Source organism: Dasypus novemcinctus, chromosome 20, assembly GCF_030445035.2.
Source record: "Dasypus novemcinctus isolate mDasNov1 chromosome 20, mDasNov1.1.hap2, whole genome shotgun sequence".
Classification (NCBI taxonomy): domain Eukaryota; kingdom Metazoa; phylum Chordata; class Mammalia; order Cingulata; family Dasypodidae; genus Dasypus; species Dasypus novemcinctus.
The window spans coordinates 21,744,899-21,762,277 of NC_080692.1; the positions used below are offsets into that span (position 1 = coordinate 21,744,899).

At 50.3% G+C, this 17,379-nt stretch overlaps 1 protein-coding gene across 4 annotated transcripts in view; it reads right to left on the reverse strand.

The window, feature by feature from the left end:
• Positions 1-2,450: 2,450 nt before the first annotated feature.
• The window catches only part of CRACR2A (calcium release activated channel regulator 2A), a 198,735-nt gene continuing 183,806 nt past the window's right edge, over positions 2,451-17,379 (reverse strand). For all 4 annotated transcript variants that reach the window (XM_058282598.2, XM_058282599.2, XM_071210126.1 and 1 more), the window contains 3 exons: positions 10,386-10,487; positions 8,206-8,282; positions 2,451-6,778 (listed from right to left, as the gene is read on the reverse strand). In XM_058282598.2, coding sequence (XP_058138581.1) covers positions 6,691-6,778; positions 8,206-8,282; positions 10,386-10,487 — 267 coding nt within the window. In that variant the 3' untranslated portion in view covers positions 2,451-6,690. The remainder of the gene's footprint in view (positions 6,779-8,205; positions 8,283-10,385; positions 10,488-17,379) is intronic.

Here is a 17,379-nt window from a genome sequence, read left to right on the forward strand (position 1 = left end):
GGACCATGAAGCCCTCAAGAGGCTGGGCCCACAGAGTAGCTCAAGGCTGAAGACACAAGCCATAGGTCTGAGAGCTCACGGCTGAACTTGAGAAGAAGGCGGAGCAGACAAGGCTGATAGAGGAGGGCCCAAAAGAGACAAGCCCTTATGCCTGGTTGCCCACAGCTCAGTTCCAGGAGACAGGAGTTTCTGGAGAAGGCAGGGACCTCAGCAGAGGTCAGCCGCCATCTTTGTCGTGTGGCACGATCCCAGAGTCACAAGTAGCCGACTTTGGTGAGAAAGCATCTCTGCTGATGCCTTGATTTGGATATTTCACAGCCTCGGAATGGTAAGCTTTCACCCCTAATAAATTTCCTATTATAAAAGTCACCCATTTCTGGGACTTTGCATCAGCAGCCCTGTGGTAACCTGTCAACCCTCCCTGCCCCCTGCCAACACACAGGATGAGAAGGGAAGGAATAGCAAATAAAGTAAAATTCTATGCATTTAGTCTGAACTTTGCTGGAATTTGTGCAGCCTCTTTTCCCTGTTCCCCAGGTGATGTGAGGGCAGGTGGCAGCACTCCCTGTGCCAGACCTGGAAGCCAGGTTGGAGTTTTGATGGCAAACACCAGCAACAATCCACATACCTCTTGTTTTTTTGTATGCACCAGTACTGTGGTTTTATTATTTTGAATTAATTAGGTGCTTTTTTTTTTTTAAGAAAAATGCTTCAGATTGTCCCCGGTTTGCTGACATCCCCCCTTCCCTTTTGAGTGAAGATTTGCTGGGATGTCTGCCTTCATGGCAGGAGGGGGGCACTGCCTGAGGATGTCTGGGTTTCCTTCCCTTCCCCAAGGAACAGGTGCCTCATTGGGCAGCTCATCTCCAGCAGGGCATCCTGGAGCTCAGGTGGAGGGGAGGGTTTGTCAGATCTACAGCATGTCTGGGTTTCACATCCCTGCACCACTCCAGAAGAGGGGAAAGACTACTGGGAGTGGACTGGAATTGGGGCTAAGGAATTAGACCAGGGGCCTACACGTGTTGTATGAAATGGCAGGAAGGAAATGGGGAGTGGGGAGCTGATCTTGATTTGTGCAAAGGGCAGATGGCTGCTAATGTGAGATCTTTGAGACTTTAAATCAGCTATTGTAAATATGTTCAGAGACCTAAAGGTAGCCGAGTCTAAAGAACTAAAGGAAAGTATGAGAAGGACGTCTCACCAAATAGAGAGTATTATTAAAGAGATAAAAGTTATCAAAAGGAACAATAGAAAATCTAGAGTTGAAAAGAACAATAGAAAGGACAATTTCACAAGGGGCTCAACAGCAGACTTGAGAGGCAAAAGAAAGATTGGTGAACTTACAGATAGGTCAATTGAAGTTATCCAGTCTAAGGAACAGAAAGAAAAAGAATTAAGAAAAATGAATAGGTTTTCATAAATCTAAGAGACCCCACTCAAATGTATCAATATATGCATAGTGGGAGTCCAAGAAGGAAAAGAGAGAAAGAAAGGGCCTGAAAGAATATTTGAATAAATAATGGTATAAACTGCCCAAATTTGATAAAAAATATTAATCTCCACATCCAAGCTCAACAAATTCCAAATTGGAAAAACTAGACCCACATCTAGAAACATCATAATCAAATTGTTGAATGCCAAAGACAAGGAAAAATTATGAAAGCAGCAAGAGAAGTGACTCATCACAGACAAGGTTATGTTAAACTCATCACTAAGGTTAACAGCCATTTTCTTATTTAACACCATATAATCCAGAAGGCAGTGGATGACAACTCAAAAGTACTAAAAAAAAACCCCTGCCAACCAAGAAATGCTATATAAGGCAAAGTATCCTTCAAAAACAAAGCGGGGGAAGTGGATGTGGCTCAAGTGATAGAGCTTCTGCCTGCCATGTGGGAGGACCTGGGTTCAATCCCTGGTCCTCCTGGTGAAAAAGAAGAGAAAGCGTGCCCACATGGCAAGCCAGTGCCTACACGAGGGCCTGTGCAAGGGCCCGCATGGTGAGCCAGTGCCCATGCAAGCGAGTCACGCAGAAAGATAATGACACATCAAAAGAGAGACAAGGGAGAGTCAAGGTGAAGTGCAGCAGAGACCAGGAACTGAGGTGGCACAATTGACAGGTAACCTCTCTTCCCATCAGAGGTCTCCAGGATCAAATCCTGGTGAATCCTTGAGGAGAGAAAATGAGAAAAGAATACAACCTAGACCCCAAAACAGCACGGTGGGAGGAGGGGAAGGGGGGAAATAAATAAACCTAAAAAATAATAATAATAAAGGGGAAATTAAGACAGTCTCAGATAAACAAAACCTGAGCAAGTTCACGTCAAACAGAACCTGCCTTACAATACTAAAGAGAATTCTCCAGGCTGATATGAAAGAACACTAAATAGTAACTTGAATCAACAGAAAGAAATAAAGAGCACTGGAAAAAGTAATTACAGAGCTAAATATAAAAGACAATATAAATGTTTTATTTGTTTTTAATTCTTTTAGCTTATTTAAAGGTAGCTACATAATTCAATAATTATAAATCTATGTTGATAGGCACAAAACATATGAACAATATAAAGGAGGGGGGAAATGGAGCCCAGCTTTTGTATTATTGAAATTAAGTTGGCATTAATCTGAATTAGATTGTTATAAATTGAGATGTTAATGGTAATTCCCACCCAGAAAATAATTTTAAAAATGACAAGGGAATTAAAATAACATACAAGAAAATATCTATTTGACACAAAAGGCAGCAGTAATTGAGAAACAGAGGGACAATAAAAGGCATAAGACATAGAAAAGCAATAGTGAAATGGTAGATATAAATCCTAGTTATCAGTAATTATAATAAATGTATATGGATTAAACTTCCCAATTAAAAGGCAGATATTGTCAAAATGGATTAAAAAAAAACCACTTGATCCAACTATATGCTGTCCATAAGAGACTCACTTCAGATTCAAAGACAAATAGGTTGAAAGAAAAAGCCTAGAAAAAGATCTACCAAGCAAACAGTGACCAAAAGAAAGCTGAGTGGCTATACTGATAACAGATAAAATAGAATTTAAGATGTAAATTTTTACAAAAGCCAAAGTAGGCCATTTTATAATTGGTTTGGAGCTGGAGCTCCTGATTTGGCTTTATCATTATAAAACGAAAAGTAGATATAACAATTCTAAACATATGTGCATCTAAAAACAGCCCTAAAATATATGAAGCAAAGTGAGCTCTTGAGATGAGTGCAGGAGAAGGCAGTACTGTTCTGAAATATGGGATATCCATGGCCCATCGTGGTGCTTAATATTCCACCCTTAGAGACTCACTTCTTAAAAGTTTTGCCTACCATAGAGTTCTCTGTTGAAGTGTAAATGGAGCCCTGGAGCCACTGTTTGTATTAACACTTTGGAGGAAATTGGTTTACCATCCTTTGGAGCAGTGACTGCTAGTGACAGAGACAAAAGCTTGAACCATGTTTGACAGAGTGGACAGGTAAGGTCTGAAGTGGGCCATGAGAAAATTAGGGAGGAGGAAGTTCAAGATTGGGGCTGGGTACTGAAAATGGGGAAAGTGTACAGGAAGGGAGAGATGGAAGAAAGTTAGAGGATCACAGGCGAACAGAAAAAAAAATCCCCCAAAGACTGTGAAGGAAAACAAATGCTAGATGAGGAACAAGGCAACTAGGGCACTGGTTTGGGGCCGGAGCTCCTGCTTGGCAGCTCAGAGGCGAGGGCACCAGCGGACCCCTGAGGAAACACAAGGAGTCAAAATCAGGTCGTGGGGGTGGGGCCGGGGCTGGTGATGAGGTTATTCATAGGTAAGCACCTGGGCGCTGCACCAGGGCTGAGCTGCTGAGTCCTGTTGCAGCAGGGGCAGGGGGCCGGGGAGAGAGGCGCATGCGCTGGAATCCCACAACCGGCCCTGGCGAGGTATGGGCAAGCCAGGACCTTCAAGTAAAAGTCTGGGTGGAGAGAGACACCAGGGACAAAAGCAGAGTTGAGAGGCAAAGCCAGGTAAGAGCTCGGAACCCAGGCAAACGGGCTGGGCCACCAGGCACTCAGACAAGGGCCCAGTTCTGGGTAGATGCTTAGCAGATGTTGGTTGGTTCTAAATGTGGAACCGCAGCAAGGCAAGTGTCCCGAGCAGCAAGATGGTGGCAATAGTAGCCCCTACTTACAATCACCTACTATGTGCTGGGCACTATGCTATTAAATGAGCACTCTACATACAGTATCTCATTTAATACTTAAAGTGTCCCTTTGAGGTAGACAGTGAAACCTCCGCTCTACAGAGGAACATGACACCTGGCTGGCGACTAGCAGGGATCGGTGCGGCAGTGCGTGTGGCACAGGGTGCTCTGCCGGGCTCTCGGCCAGGCTGACAGCCACCAGGGTGACTTTGACTAATGTCGTGGCTTAAAAGGAGGGAGGAAAGGGGGGCGGCTGAGACCCGGGGACAAGGGCTTCTCAGAGTCCCGCTGAAGACCCCCTCCTCCACGCATTCCTCAAGGGGGGTGCAGGGGAAAGGAGCAGGGCCCCGAAGACCTTCCCTTCTGCCCTCGCTCTGCCTGGACCTTCGAGGCCCTGCGGGAATTCACCCCATATGCTGGCAGGCCGGGGTCATGTCCCCGTTCCGAACCCTGGAAGCACTTCCTCTGAATGGCTGCGGCCCCAAGCCAGGGACGGGGCATCGGAGTCGCCGGCATCCGAGGGCTCGGGGAAGCCTGGCTGTGACTCTGCTCACCCCACGAATCCCACCTGCCATCTTTGGCTTTTGCCAGAAGGCAGGGACTTGGTCTCCAGCCTCCATGGCCCTCTCTACCTTCCACGCAGCCCTCCACACACACACACACACACACACACACCATGCACATGCACGCAGATGTTGGAGGGCCACCTCTGGGTGACTCGCCACTCCCCTCCACCCCCACCACGAGATCATCACCCCACCCTTCCCTTAGGGAAAGGAGTTTCCCGAGTTCCCCTCAACCTTGTAGGGGTCTGGGGCCACACCTAGGGTGGGAGATGACCATGACCCTCATAAGCACCCTGGAAGGCAGAGCTCCCACATTCAGACAGCCCACCCCTCATGTACGGACTAGGAGGGAGCTGGCTCGCCCCAAATCAGGGCACACCTCCTGCTGCCCAGTCCTGGGTTTCCTCCAGCACCCTCCGTTACAGCTCTGGATGAGAACGGGGGGTCTGCAGAACAGAGGTGTGCACTCGCCTGGACACCTAGAGGGGTCTGACTCTTTTGGGGGGCCAGGGAGGTGGCCGCAGGGGCCCAATCCCATGGGAGCTCTGGCCAGTGGCTTCCCCATCAGCTGGGTTGTGGGTTGTGTAGGGACCGTCCAGAACCATCTTGGAGGCCTGTGGGACACTGTCCGCCCCTCTCCCTCCCATCCTGCTTGAGTGAGGACCACCCGCTCTCTTGGGGGGCCTGCGGCGGCAGTCCGAGGATTTTCTGTGACCTTTTCACCCTACCTCCCACCTGGTGCAGGAACGCCCTCTCCAGCAGCCCCAACTCCCCGGCCTGGGGCTCCCCACCACCCAGCTGCAGGAAGGAGGAGGGACCCCCTGACCGTTCCTTTCATCAAAGTGCCCTGTGCTCTTGCAGGCCAGGGGGGCCGAAGCCGGGGCCCACACTCCGCTCCCTTCCCAAGCACCAGCCAAGGGTCAGCGTCACAGCCACAGATTAAAGCAACGACGATCTTCCGCAATAAAATAAAACGAAGTCCCTCACGCGGGGCGCAGGGCTGGGCCTTGCCTGCATGCCAATCGAGCCCATTAATCATCGTGTACGCTCTTTCCCCGAGCTATTTTGAGAAACATTTAGAAAATGGCTTTTATATAGCTATATCTACCTTATTTACACCCTCCAGAAATGGTCTGTTTAGCAGCAGATGGCTTTTTCCCTCTTAGTTTCATCTTTTAGTCAAAGTAGGAAGAAAGCCGGGTGCCCTCCCCCTGGGCATCACTGTGGCCCCTGCGGTCCAGCCGGGAGCTGGGCTTGGAGCTGGGGGGCGGGAGGGGAAAGCTGTGGGCTCCTGGAAGGCACCGTTCCACCTGGAGAGAAAGTCCAGTGAGCACCGCGGCTGCTGAGAGGGGCTGGACTGGAAGCCTGAGACGTAGGGAAGGGACAGGAGCCCTGGGGTGGGGAGGGCGGGGTACAGTGTCCAGGCGGGCTTCTCTCAACCACACGCGGGCGTCTCGAGGCCCATGAGGTGCAGGTACAGAGGGCGTCCCTTGGCCTCCAGAGAACGGAAGCCAAAGCAAGACAAGCCGCCCTGGCCCCGGCCGGGTGAGCTCCCCCTTGGCCTGCAGGAGGCTGCAAGTGGGCCCTGCCCGGCTGCCATGGCAACCGTGATGCTGCGGCTCCGAGGGACAGGGGGAGGAGGAGGGGGGTGGAGGAAGCACGCTGTGGCTTTTCTGGAAAAGTCCATCTGCCTTCGTTCCCCAGCAGGAAGCCAAGCTGGGATAGAAAGGGGGTGGACATCTGGGGTCTAGAGAGGAAAGACCCCGGATGCTCCAAGAGCGGCTCTCCTGATGCGCTTTCCCTCCCCGGCGGGGCCGCGGGGCCCTGAGGAGGTCGAAGGCCCATGAGCCCTGGGCGGGCGGCGTCTGTCCGTGGCAGGGGCCGGCGTGCGGGGCGCAGGCCCGGTGGCCTCAGGCTCGGGGTGGGCGAGCAGCCCCGGGAGGCCTCCTACCCGCCACAGCAGGACTTCTTCTTGGCAGGGCGGCCCACCTGAACCGTGTCCTCCCTCACTCTGTCTTCTTGCTCCTTGAGGATCCTGGGAGGGGGAGAGTTAGAGCATCAGGAACGCAGAAGCTGCCAGGCTCAGGGGCTGGCCACACCCCCCCGCCGCCCTCAAGTTACGGGCCATCTGGGGGCATCAGGAGGGCCCCCAGCCTCACCAGGGCGGCCCCTGGGGGAGCCCAGTTCATGGCAGTCATTGGAAAGCTGGAGGGTTCAGTCCACTTGGGTCCTTCAAGATACCTCCTCCAGGAAGCCTCCCCTGATTTCTAAGTGGCCCTGATAGTGCTCCACTCCCTCCTCTATTACAGCCCCATTGCTCAGCATCTTAATGTCCTGCTTCTTGACTTTCTCCCTCACCAGAGGAAAAGCCACTGGAGGGCAGAGGCTGGATCCTTCTGGATCCTTTGCCTCCGTCTTTCTGCAGCCCAGCACCACCCAGTGGAGCTCGCCCCCCCGCCCCCTCCCCCATCTATTCACTGGTTGTTAACTCGGCAAAAGGGCTGTCCCATGGGGGCACAGCTGCAGATTAAATTAGGAGGTGGAGGAGTATTTTAGCCCTGCGTTAGCCTTTCACCTTGGGCAGCTCCTTGGATTCTCACGACAGCCTGTGAGTGGGCAGGGAAGGTGTGACTGATGTTCCCATGTCACTGACAAAACTCAGCAAGGCAAGGACTTGCCCCGGAGTCAAGAGCAAAGCCCAGAACTTTCTCCCACGTTCCTCTATCACCCTGTAATCTCTCCATTGCACAGAAGGATTTGTTCTGGGTTCTTAATTACTAAAGTAAGATGTTTTTTAAAAAATGCCCCAGGCTGAGTCTGGGCACAAAATGGGTGGGTGGGTGCTATTAAGTATTTGTTGGATGGATGAATGGATAGAATGAATGAAATGAATGGCCAGATGGATGAATAAGTGAATGCCCAAGAATTGAAAATACAGCCCAGTGTGGTTTTGTTTCCTTTGCTGTGGTATAGGCAGGGGCGTAAGGAACTGGTTTTCCCGTGGGACCACTCCTTCCGGCAATGGGTGCCTCCAACTCTCCATCACAGCCAGTCTCCTCCCCTCCCTGCCTCCTCCTCCTCCTGGACCACAAACCCGTATTATCACCCCTTCTTGCTCCCAGTTGGCGGCCAGCTAATCCCTGCTACCGCATTAGCCAGCGCTGTGGGACCCACCGAGTGACCTTTCCCATGAGGATTTGCATTTAAAAAGAGGATTCCTGGGGCAAAAAGGCAATCAATCTTTAAATCTCAGAAGGACCCTGCAATGGGGGGGGGGGCATGGAGACTTTCTTTTTCCTCATTGTTGTGAGCCAAAGGGCTGTCGCTGACCTCTGGAGCCCCACACCATCGTTGCCTGTCCTCTGAAGGTTCTGAGAAGGGCTGGGGAGGGACACGGGGGCGCTTCCCACGGGACGGAGGCCACTGGGCTCAGCAGAGCCTCCTGGAGGACTTTGTGTCTACCTGGCTAGATGCAGCAGGGACTCCTTGACGTTGAGACCGGAATAGGCGCTGCATTCATAGAAGATCAGATTGTTCTCCTAGAGTCAGAAAACAGAGGGAGCATAACGGGAGTGGGCCAGGGGAGGGGAGCGAGGGCCGTGGGGTGGCCGCGGGCAGGAGGACACCCGTCTGCCTGTTTGCATCCACCGGCAGCACCCACCCCCTCTCACAGCTCCTCCCTCACCCCCCAATCTGCACATGGTCGATTTCAGGCTCCCTGACTAATGCTAGTTCTGTAACCATCTCCCGGGTGAGCTATAACAATTGTAGAACAACCAAACCGTACTCTATCTTAGTGCTTTACACTTTCTCCAATTTCTCTCGGGGATGTATATTCTCATTTCTCATTCCTGTGCTATGACGAGCCAGGGCAGGTGACCTTCCTCCCATTTCCCAGGCAGGGAAACTGAGGCTACAGAGGGTCCCGTGGCTTAATGACAAGGCTCCCAGCCCCGTGTTTCCCTCTGGGACACTGGCTTTCCACAGATCTCGGGGTGGATGCCACTGTGGTCCAATAGGAATTCCCCCTCCATTCTAATTAATTCTCCAGTTGCCCGGTTGGTGAGCATTGGTTCCACAAGAAAATTGTCCCTCACGTATTTAGGCCAAGGCTGTGCTGCCTACATGGGGGGCAGGGCAATGGAATTCCATTTATCACTCCCATTAACAGCCGTCCTGCTTCCTTCCAGCGATGCCAACGATGCTTAACGGCAGAGGGCACTTGTTTTTAGACGGTCTTTTCTTGGAGGCTGAAGCCCCAGGGGGCTGCTGGCCAGTTGAGGACACCTCCTCCGTGGCCACACAGAGGCTCTGCGGAAGCCGGCTCTGCATTCAGCTTCCTGATCACACCCAGTGGGCTCTGCACCCTCCCCTCCCCATCACCTCTCCCTGTCCACATTTCTTCACGGTGCGGTGCCAAGCGCACAGGGTCTAGAACCAGAAGCCATGATTTGCCTCCTCGCTTCAAGGTCTGACCCCATTGCTGAGGAGCTACACTACTCTGAGCTTGGTGCTTGTTGTTTTGCTAATGAAAAAAGAGAAGAAAATGGGATTAAAATAATACAGGTCCGCCTTTCCTTAATCCAAATCCTTGGAGCCAGATGTATTTTAGGAAGGTAATGCATGCATATGCTGCCTATTAGACAACACTCTCAGTGGGTCTGGGGCAGCACCTTATAATCAATATATTAATATGACTTCAGTGAAACATGAATATTTCCATGAAGTGAGATCAATAAAGACCATAAATAGCTTCATTTCAGTTCTGGTCAGATTTTCCTGCCAGATGCAATGCAGGCAACCTTTCTGTTTTCAGAGTTTTTAGGATTTTGAAGTTGTGGGTGAGGGGCTGTGGATGTGGAATTGCTAGTGACCCTCCACAGAACACCCCGCAGCCCTTCTCCCTCTTTTTCCTGGACTTTACCATCTGCACTCGCTTTGCCAAGCTCTGAGGTCACCAGTGCCCCTTTAGAGCCAGCAGGCTAAGAATGATGGAAGCACAGTGCTGGAAAGCATCCTCATCCTCCCACTCACTCAGGTCCATGAAAAACCCAACTCTGAGGCAAGAGGAGAAGCCGAGGAACGTACACTCCCTTTTGTTCTGCTGGGTTTCCAGTAAGCCCTGCTGATTCCTTTCCTGGGCAAGAGGGCTGATGTTTATTTTAATGGCAGGTTTCCCAGCGCGTGCCCTCAGCTTATCTTGAGATCACCGCTTTGAGGCTGCATGTTGATAGAAAGGATGAGCGCTCCAACAGAGCTGTTCAAAGAAGAACAAGCTGCCTTGCCGACTGTGAGCTTTTCATCCCTGAAGGTGACCAAGTGGAAACAGACGATGTGACTCAGGGTCAGATGAGGGACTGGATTGAGCAACCTTTTACTATCTCAGAATTTATAACGCTGAGTTCCCAGGAAGAGAGTTCATGATACCTAACCAGCTCCACCTCGCATTGTGTGGCTTCCATGGATGATTCTAAATGCACAGGAGTTGAGCCGTTCCCACGATGCCTGGAGACCCACCTTGCCTCTTGATTCCTTCCCATGGGCTTTCCAGAAAAGCTTCCCACAAAGGTTAGTGGGCACATGCCCGACTGCCTTGGGGGTGTCCCACCCTGTCCAGAGAGACAGAAATGCTTGCTCTTTACCTTGGCGAGCTGCTCCCCGAGGCCCCGGGGGACTTCCCGCTCCTTCTCATTGTCAATTTTATTGCTCAGCAGAAGAACAGGAATGCAGTCTCCCACCGCCTCCTGCAGAAAGATAATCCCCCAACTGAGAGAAGCAGCCACAGGGAGAACCCAGAAGGGCAGGCTGAAAATGCTGGCTGGAAAGATACAATCTGTTCTGAGACTCCCTGCTGCTAGGAGAGGCCAGGCCATGCTGAAGCCATCCTAAAAGCTGAGAGGGGACACCCAACTTCTCCCAGGCCCTCGCTTTGCAAAGCTTCTGCCAGGTGCCTGAGGCCTCTCTTCTAGGTGCCTCCATCCTGCCTCTGTGCAATGACCCCTCTCTCCTTCATCACTCTCCTGGGTCTCTCCAGGTGTGCTGGGGACAGGGTAGCAGCTCAGGGGGGCAGTTGACACTGCTGAACTACGTGCCCTTTTCCGGGGCCTGTGGATTTAAATGATCAGACTGGGTTTGAGTGAACAAGGGGAGTGGATGCAATGTGATTCAGAGATGTTCTGGAAGCTGCTTTGAGTAGAAGTGGGGTTGGGGGGGCCTCCCAATACTCGCCATCTCCTTGAGGGGTGACTCTGAATCTGACTTATGGTCCTGATGCTCCATCACCGACTGTCGTGTCTAACTGGGCATGCCCACGAGGAGCCCTGGGGGCTTGGGATCTGAAGACAGGCCCACCTGGGAGAAGAACCAAGTGACCGGAGCAGCCGCTCTTCTCCAACCAGAAGTGCCAGGTTTATCCAAGAGCAACCCTACCTACCCTTCCACCGCTACGGCCCATCAGCCAGGAGCCTGCACCCCAGCATCTGCTTCCTCCCTTGTGAAATGGGAGTACAGGAGCCTCTCCAGAGAGCCAACAAAGGGCCCTGATGCACAGCTACTAAGTGAGTAAGTATGGTAATGCTCACAGTGAAGCAGGTTGTTATTTTTACTTTGTGAAATATTTAATTAGGGCTTTGAATCATAATTTGATAACGAACACTTATTTGCTGTAGCTGAATGTTTTACTAAACAGAGGGGCTGTGGAGTAACAGAAATTAAAAAGCAGTTATAGTTTTGCCAATACTTCTGCTACTTTACCTTACCATTTCAAATAAATGCACAAAGCCCACCTGATAGGCACACCTATTCTGAGCTTAAACACAATTATATTTGAAATTAAGCCTCACTGGTTCCTTAATCTGCACGCTCATTTTTATTGCAGTTCAATAGTGGGAAAAAAATCTCATTTACTAAATGGGAATGTTCAACCTCAGGACATCCTCCAAAAGGACCTTCAACATCAGAGTCATTGAATTACAAGGACCCTTTAGTTGATGAGTCCACATTTTCTAAGCTTTTTCTCCAGATTCTTATTTCTAATAAACTCTGCTGCTTAGCGTCACATTAGCTAGAACTCTCCAACAGCTGTATTTCCACACATCCATGCTAGGATGGTAATTAATGATCATAATGATGACTAAAGGCACTACAAGATCTTACAGTGTCTTTTGACCCATCAAAAACAGATTATATTATGTGCACTGATGTGTTAAGTGGACTGCACCATGTTCCAATTACTTGAAAGGAGAAACCCATTTATGGCATACTTAGAATGCTGTGGCTCCCTATTAACCAGTGTTCATTAATGGGACTACCCTCATCACCTGGCTGTGCCATGCAATGAAATATTGATGCTAAGAGTTTTTCATAGAAAAGGAAGAAAGGAGGAGGAGGCAGGGAAATGGGCCAAAGGACTTGCTGTTTGGAGCACATGAGATATATTTGTAGCTTTATGTGTGAAGAATGACTAAAGCTTGTGGGATTTCTTGACATGGAAACACTCCGAAAATGTGAGCATCAGACTTGAAATCCCAGGACACTTCTAACTCAGATCTTGTGATTGGAGTGGGCGGTGGACTTCAGCTGTCTCATCTGCAAAGAGGATGATGGCGACCAAATGACCGAAAAGGACGAGGCAGGAAATGGACCCCGACCAGCCGAGCCCTGGGCCCCACGACAGCAGTGCTGCCTCTTGGGAAAAGAAGGGGCAGTCTTCTTTCTTTTTAAAGCAATTCCTGGAGAGAAAAGTGAAAACTTAAAAGGAGCAGGAAAAAAGCCAAGCGCTCAGCTGGAGCCGCGGGCTCTGTTCTTTGCGACGTTCCTCTTAGACGACCGCTCTGGCAGCTCGCTTGCCCTTCTCTCCACCACTGATCGAGGAGAATGAGGCCTCTCTCCAAAGGCATGGTGCAGCTGAGTGAGCGCCCGATGAAGGCAGGGCAGAGGGGCGCTGGCTCTCTCAGCACCCGCTCTCCTTGCCCTGGGCCAGTGCAGGTCTGACGCAGGGCTCCGCGGAGAGCTGGGGTTGGGGTGGGTGTCTCAGGGGGCTCGCTGACTTTAATTCCCGAGGTCTTGCCTAAACTTTATATCCTTCTCATACCTGACTAGGTTTTCAGCCTGTATCCCTCCTGGCATGAAGCCGTTCACCCTTGCCTCCTAGATGAAGCAAACAAGCCCAACGCCCACCCAACCTCTGCTGCTGATCCTCTCAGAGAGTTGGTAAAATCCCCTAGGCATGAGAGGGCAGAGTGCAGAAGCCTCAGCTCCTTAGCCGTGCACAGGATCCCTCCTTAGGAGAACTGTGCACTGCCTTGCTCTGCCATCTCACGGTGGCAGTGCCTCTTCTGCTCCGGGTCCCGTTGTCTGATCTGTAAATAGGCCTCGAGAGCCTGCTTCTGTTCTGTGACTCTGACGCAGAAGCCTCCCTGCACCTTTGATCATTTTAGTTGCCTTTCTCTGAACTCAAGAGCGTTGGAAGACAGACTTGTTGAAATTCAAAAGATATACCCTTCTCTGACTTTAAATAACAAGAGCTGTCAGCTCAGGGCAGAGGGCCGGCATCCAGTTCAGAACGTGCCGCTCCTTGGTTTAGTTGGTTGTAGAGTGTGTGTGTGTGTGTGTGTGTGTGTGTTTAATATCTATATGCTGGGAGGCAAGGAGAGCACTTAACTGGGATAGTGCCGCTATTTCTCTGGAGCTAGAACAAAAAAAAAATTCTCAGCACATTAAAGCATGCAGTTATGCTAAGAAAAAAATGACTGCAAAATTATATCTTGGGGGTTTCCATATTTATCCACCCCCTGGACTATGAGTCAAAACAAGATTTATTTGTGTAGTTCGTTTTAAACTGCCAGCACTTCAAGCTCAACTTGGAATATGGGGGGAGGGGAGGGGAATCAAACTGCTATTTTTTGCTCTGTGCTGTACCTTGTCACCAGTGACAGAGATCAGGGACCGAGCATTAGCTGGCAGCCGAGGAAAGTGGAGGGAAGTGAGCCTGGCCCCCGAGAGCTGCAGAGCTGTGCTGCTTTGAGACTGAAGCAGGAAGGACCAAAAAAGAACGGAGCACCTACTTTTCAGAAGCAGATTTCAACAATGGACCGTGTGCCGAGAGAGAGGCACGATGCAGTGCTAGCCTAGAGCCCTACTCGTGGCTGTGCCCCTGACAAGTGGCAGGGGCCTTTGGACAAGTCCCCTCCTCTCTCGGGCTCTCAGGTTTTCTCATCTACAGATGAGAGGCTGCATTAGATGAATGTTATGTGTAGAACTATGTCTCCTCCAAGAGCTCTGCTGAGGTCCTCAGCCCCAGTCCCTGCGAAGGTGACGTTATTTGGAAATAAGGTCTTTGCAGACGCAGTCAGGTTTGGATGAGGCTATGCTGGATGGGGGTGATGCCCCAGCAGGACCGGTGGCTTTATGGGCAGATGAGAAACACAGATGCAGGGAAGAAGGCCTCGTGGAGGCCGGAGCTGTGCAGCTACAAGGCACGGGCCGTCGGGGACGGCTGGAGCCCCCGGAAGCTGGAGGAAACGAGGACAGACCCTCCCCTGGAGCCTTTTGTGGGAGCCTGGCCAGCCCACACTTTGCTCTCGGCTGGCCATCTGGCCTCCGGGACGGTGAGAGAATAAATTTTGTTGTTTTAAGCCACCAAGTTTGTGGCCCTTTGTTAGGGCAGCCCTGGGAAACTAATATAATTTCCAAGTTTTTTTTTTCTAGTTCTAACGTACTGTCACCCAAAAAAGGGTACAAAAGAGACAACACCTGAGTCATTGGTCAGTTTGGCTTGAAGATCCCAATCTTATTCCACTTCCTTGACATACAGGACTGGGGCTGAGGACTTCAGCAGAATAACAAAATGATCTAAAAGACGAGTTCAGCACCCAGGCCGGGAGACATGGATGTGGGGGAAATACCAGCCCATTCACGTTTCCATCAAATTCCATTTGTCTGCCTGATACAGGCCCCAAAGTCTCCAGACATCCAGTTTGCCCGGGGGTCCTTAGAGCCCACCCAGTTTCTCCTCCAGACTGGACTGATTAAACCAGTCCCACTCAATGGCGATGAGAAGGGGTGGTTGTGGGCTGGGGAGGCCGAGTTGGTGGGATGACCAGCAGCTTTGCTTTCCTAAACGTAGGGTTTGAAAAGAAATGGAGAATGGCAGGAGAACGAGCATGGAGTGCATCTGGACCCAGCTTGGGCCTCTTCCGCAGAAGGCTGGCAGGCAAGATAAAGCCGCCCACGTGGGATGAGGACCAGGCGTGGCGGGGTGGAAGAACCCGCGTGGAGGCACGACCCTCCAGTTCCCAGGGCAGGGAGTGTTCTCTCCCGCCAAGGCCTTTGGCACCACTCTCCAGAGCCCTCTCGTCCACACGCACTCCTGCTCTACCCTGGCCTGACAGCGGCCAAGCCCACAGACCATGGAATTGGGGGGCCAGAGGAGCCTTTCCGAACCTCTGTGCTCTCCCTCAGTGAGCGACTGGCTAAGGTATCATGGCTCAGAGGGTAGGAACTGCCTTTTCAGGGAACTCCACTACCTCCCCAAGCATAGCTCCAGCTCCACACAACCTCCTTCCACCAGCATGTCTTTCCTGTGGATAATCTATGGCAATTTAAGCCCTTTCTTCTTGCACTGCTTTGCAGGTTGAGGGAGGAAGGGGCACCGAGAACAGCTGGCCACCATTCACTTAATAACACGGCTTCAGAGCCTTGAAGACTGTTATTAAAGCTCCCCCTCCACCCGCCCTTCTCCAGGCGAGGGAGTCGGTGAAGTGCTTGGAGCTCTTTGGAAAAAATAAGGTGCTCCGCAAATATAAAGTACTTATTATTTTCAGTTCCCCTCAGATCAAATTAGGTGTCAAGTTTTAATCTATCACCTGACACCTCTGATTGCTGGTTGCCAAGGCAGAATGGGTTAGCTTTTCAAGAATCCTGAGAACAATTGCATCTACCATGCCACCGTTCCGTGCCCTGAACGCACGAGCTGCCATTGGGCACAGCACCCTGAGCCGCTCCCCAGGCCGAGCACCTGAATGGAACGCCCTTCCTGGGTCAAGCGTACCAAGTGTCTAGCAAGTGCTGGACAAGAGGGGGATGCTCAGTAAATTCTTTGTCAAAGGACCACAGACATTCTGGAAATTTAGAGTCTTGCTACTGAAAGTGTGGTCAACCCCGAAATTTGTTAGAAATGCAGGCTCTTAGGCCCAACCCCAGACCTGCTGAATCAGAGTCTGCATTTTAACAAAATCCCCAGGAGAGTCCCATGTATATTAGAGTTTGAAAAGCACTTGTTTAGGCTGGGAACCGTGGGTGGGAATCAAAATCACCTAGAGAGCTGTTAATTTTTTTTTTTTTTTTTTTACTCTCCAGGCCCTGAATCATTGTATTTGGGAGAGAAGGACCTGGCATGTGTTGTGTTTAAAATCTCCACAGGTGATCCTGATGCTCATCCAGGTTCGGAATCATCATTTGGAGTTTGTGCTCAGATTTTTAAAAGGAAAAATCAAACTACAAATGACCCAGAAATGCTCTATCCATACGTGGATAATTCCAAGTTCACCATGTAAGGATTTGTCACTTTGACCCGGCTTCTGGGGCCCACAGATGCCCAAGGCTGCGATGAGGAATCCTGCAGCACAGGCTGATGCTGCTTTCAGCTCTGTCCCATGTAGGAATGTGCTTGGGACCAGTTTTATGGAGAATGGCCCAACTTATTCTTGAAGCTGTGATGACAGTCCTCTGAGATTGTTTTCACCACCAGCAAGCTCAACCTGAAGTTCTACGTCTCCTGCTAGATCCCAGGCTCTCTGTGCCAAACAAAAGGCTTAGCAACTGGACTCCTCTAATGATGGTAGAGTAAAGTTCCATAAACTTGTCTCTCTCTATCCCATGAATATACCAAACTTCTTGGACGGTCTCTGTCCACCTTTACATGATCGAAATGTGGATGCTGACTGACCACGAAATGCCCGTGACTGAGAAAAAGATGGATGACTTTGAAGAAATCATGGCCTCGATTTCTTCAATTCAAAATGAGATGGCTGCACTAGATTAGCAGATTTTCTAAGGGAAACCCTTTTATCTAACAAAATTGTACCTTAGTCTCTAACATTCAAAACGGAAAGACGCAGAGCCGCTCTGGTTAAGGCAGGGGGATGAGGGCCCCAGAGTCGGGACCACTGACCCTTTCTCAGCCTGCCTCAGGTTCTGGAGAAGTTCACTCTAATTCCAGAGCTGCAAGGAAGCAAGTTTGAAAGCCACTGAATAGATAATCCCTACAGTCTCTCCTGGTACTTAAATTCTGTGAGGAAGTTAAATCTGCTGGAGAAAAAAATCACATCATAGAGCCTAAAGTTTATATAGGAATCATCTCCAAATGATCCATACTATTTGCTTCTGTTAGTTCAATGGAGAGCCAATCCTACAGTTAGAAACTTGCATTTTCATCGTGTTTTAGCCACAGTCATTTAAAAAAATAATTTGTATTAAATACATTTCTAAGAAACCTATCTGGTTTCTGTTCCAGTCCTTATTTTTAGTGGTATGAAGAAGGATTTGGATTAACAGAAGAGAAAGGAAGTGGAGAAAGAGATTTTGTGGGAGGAATCACAGATTTTAAGGCAAAAAGGGATGAAGAAATGAACAACT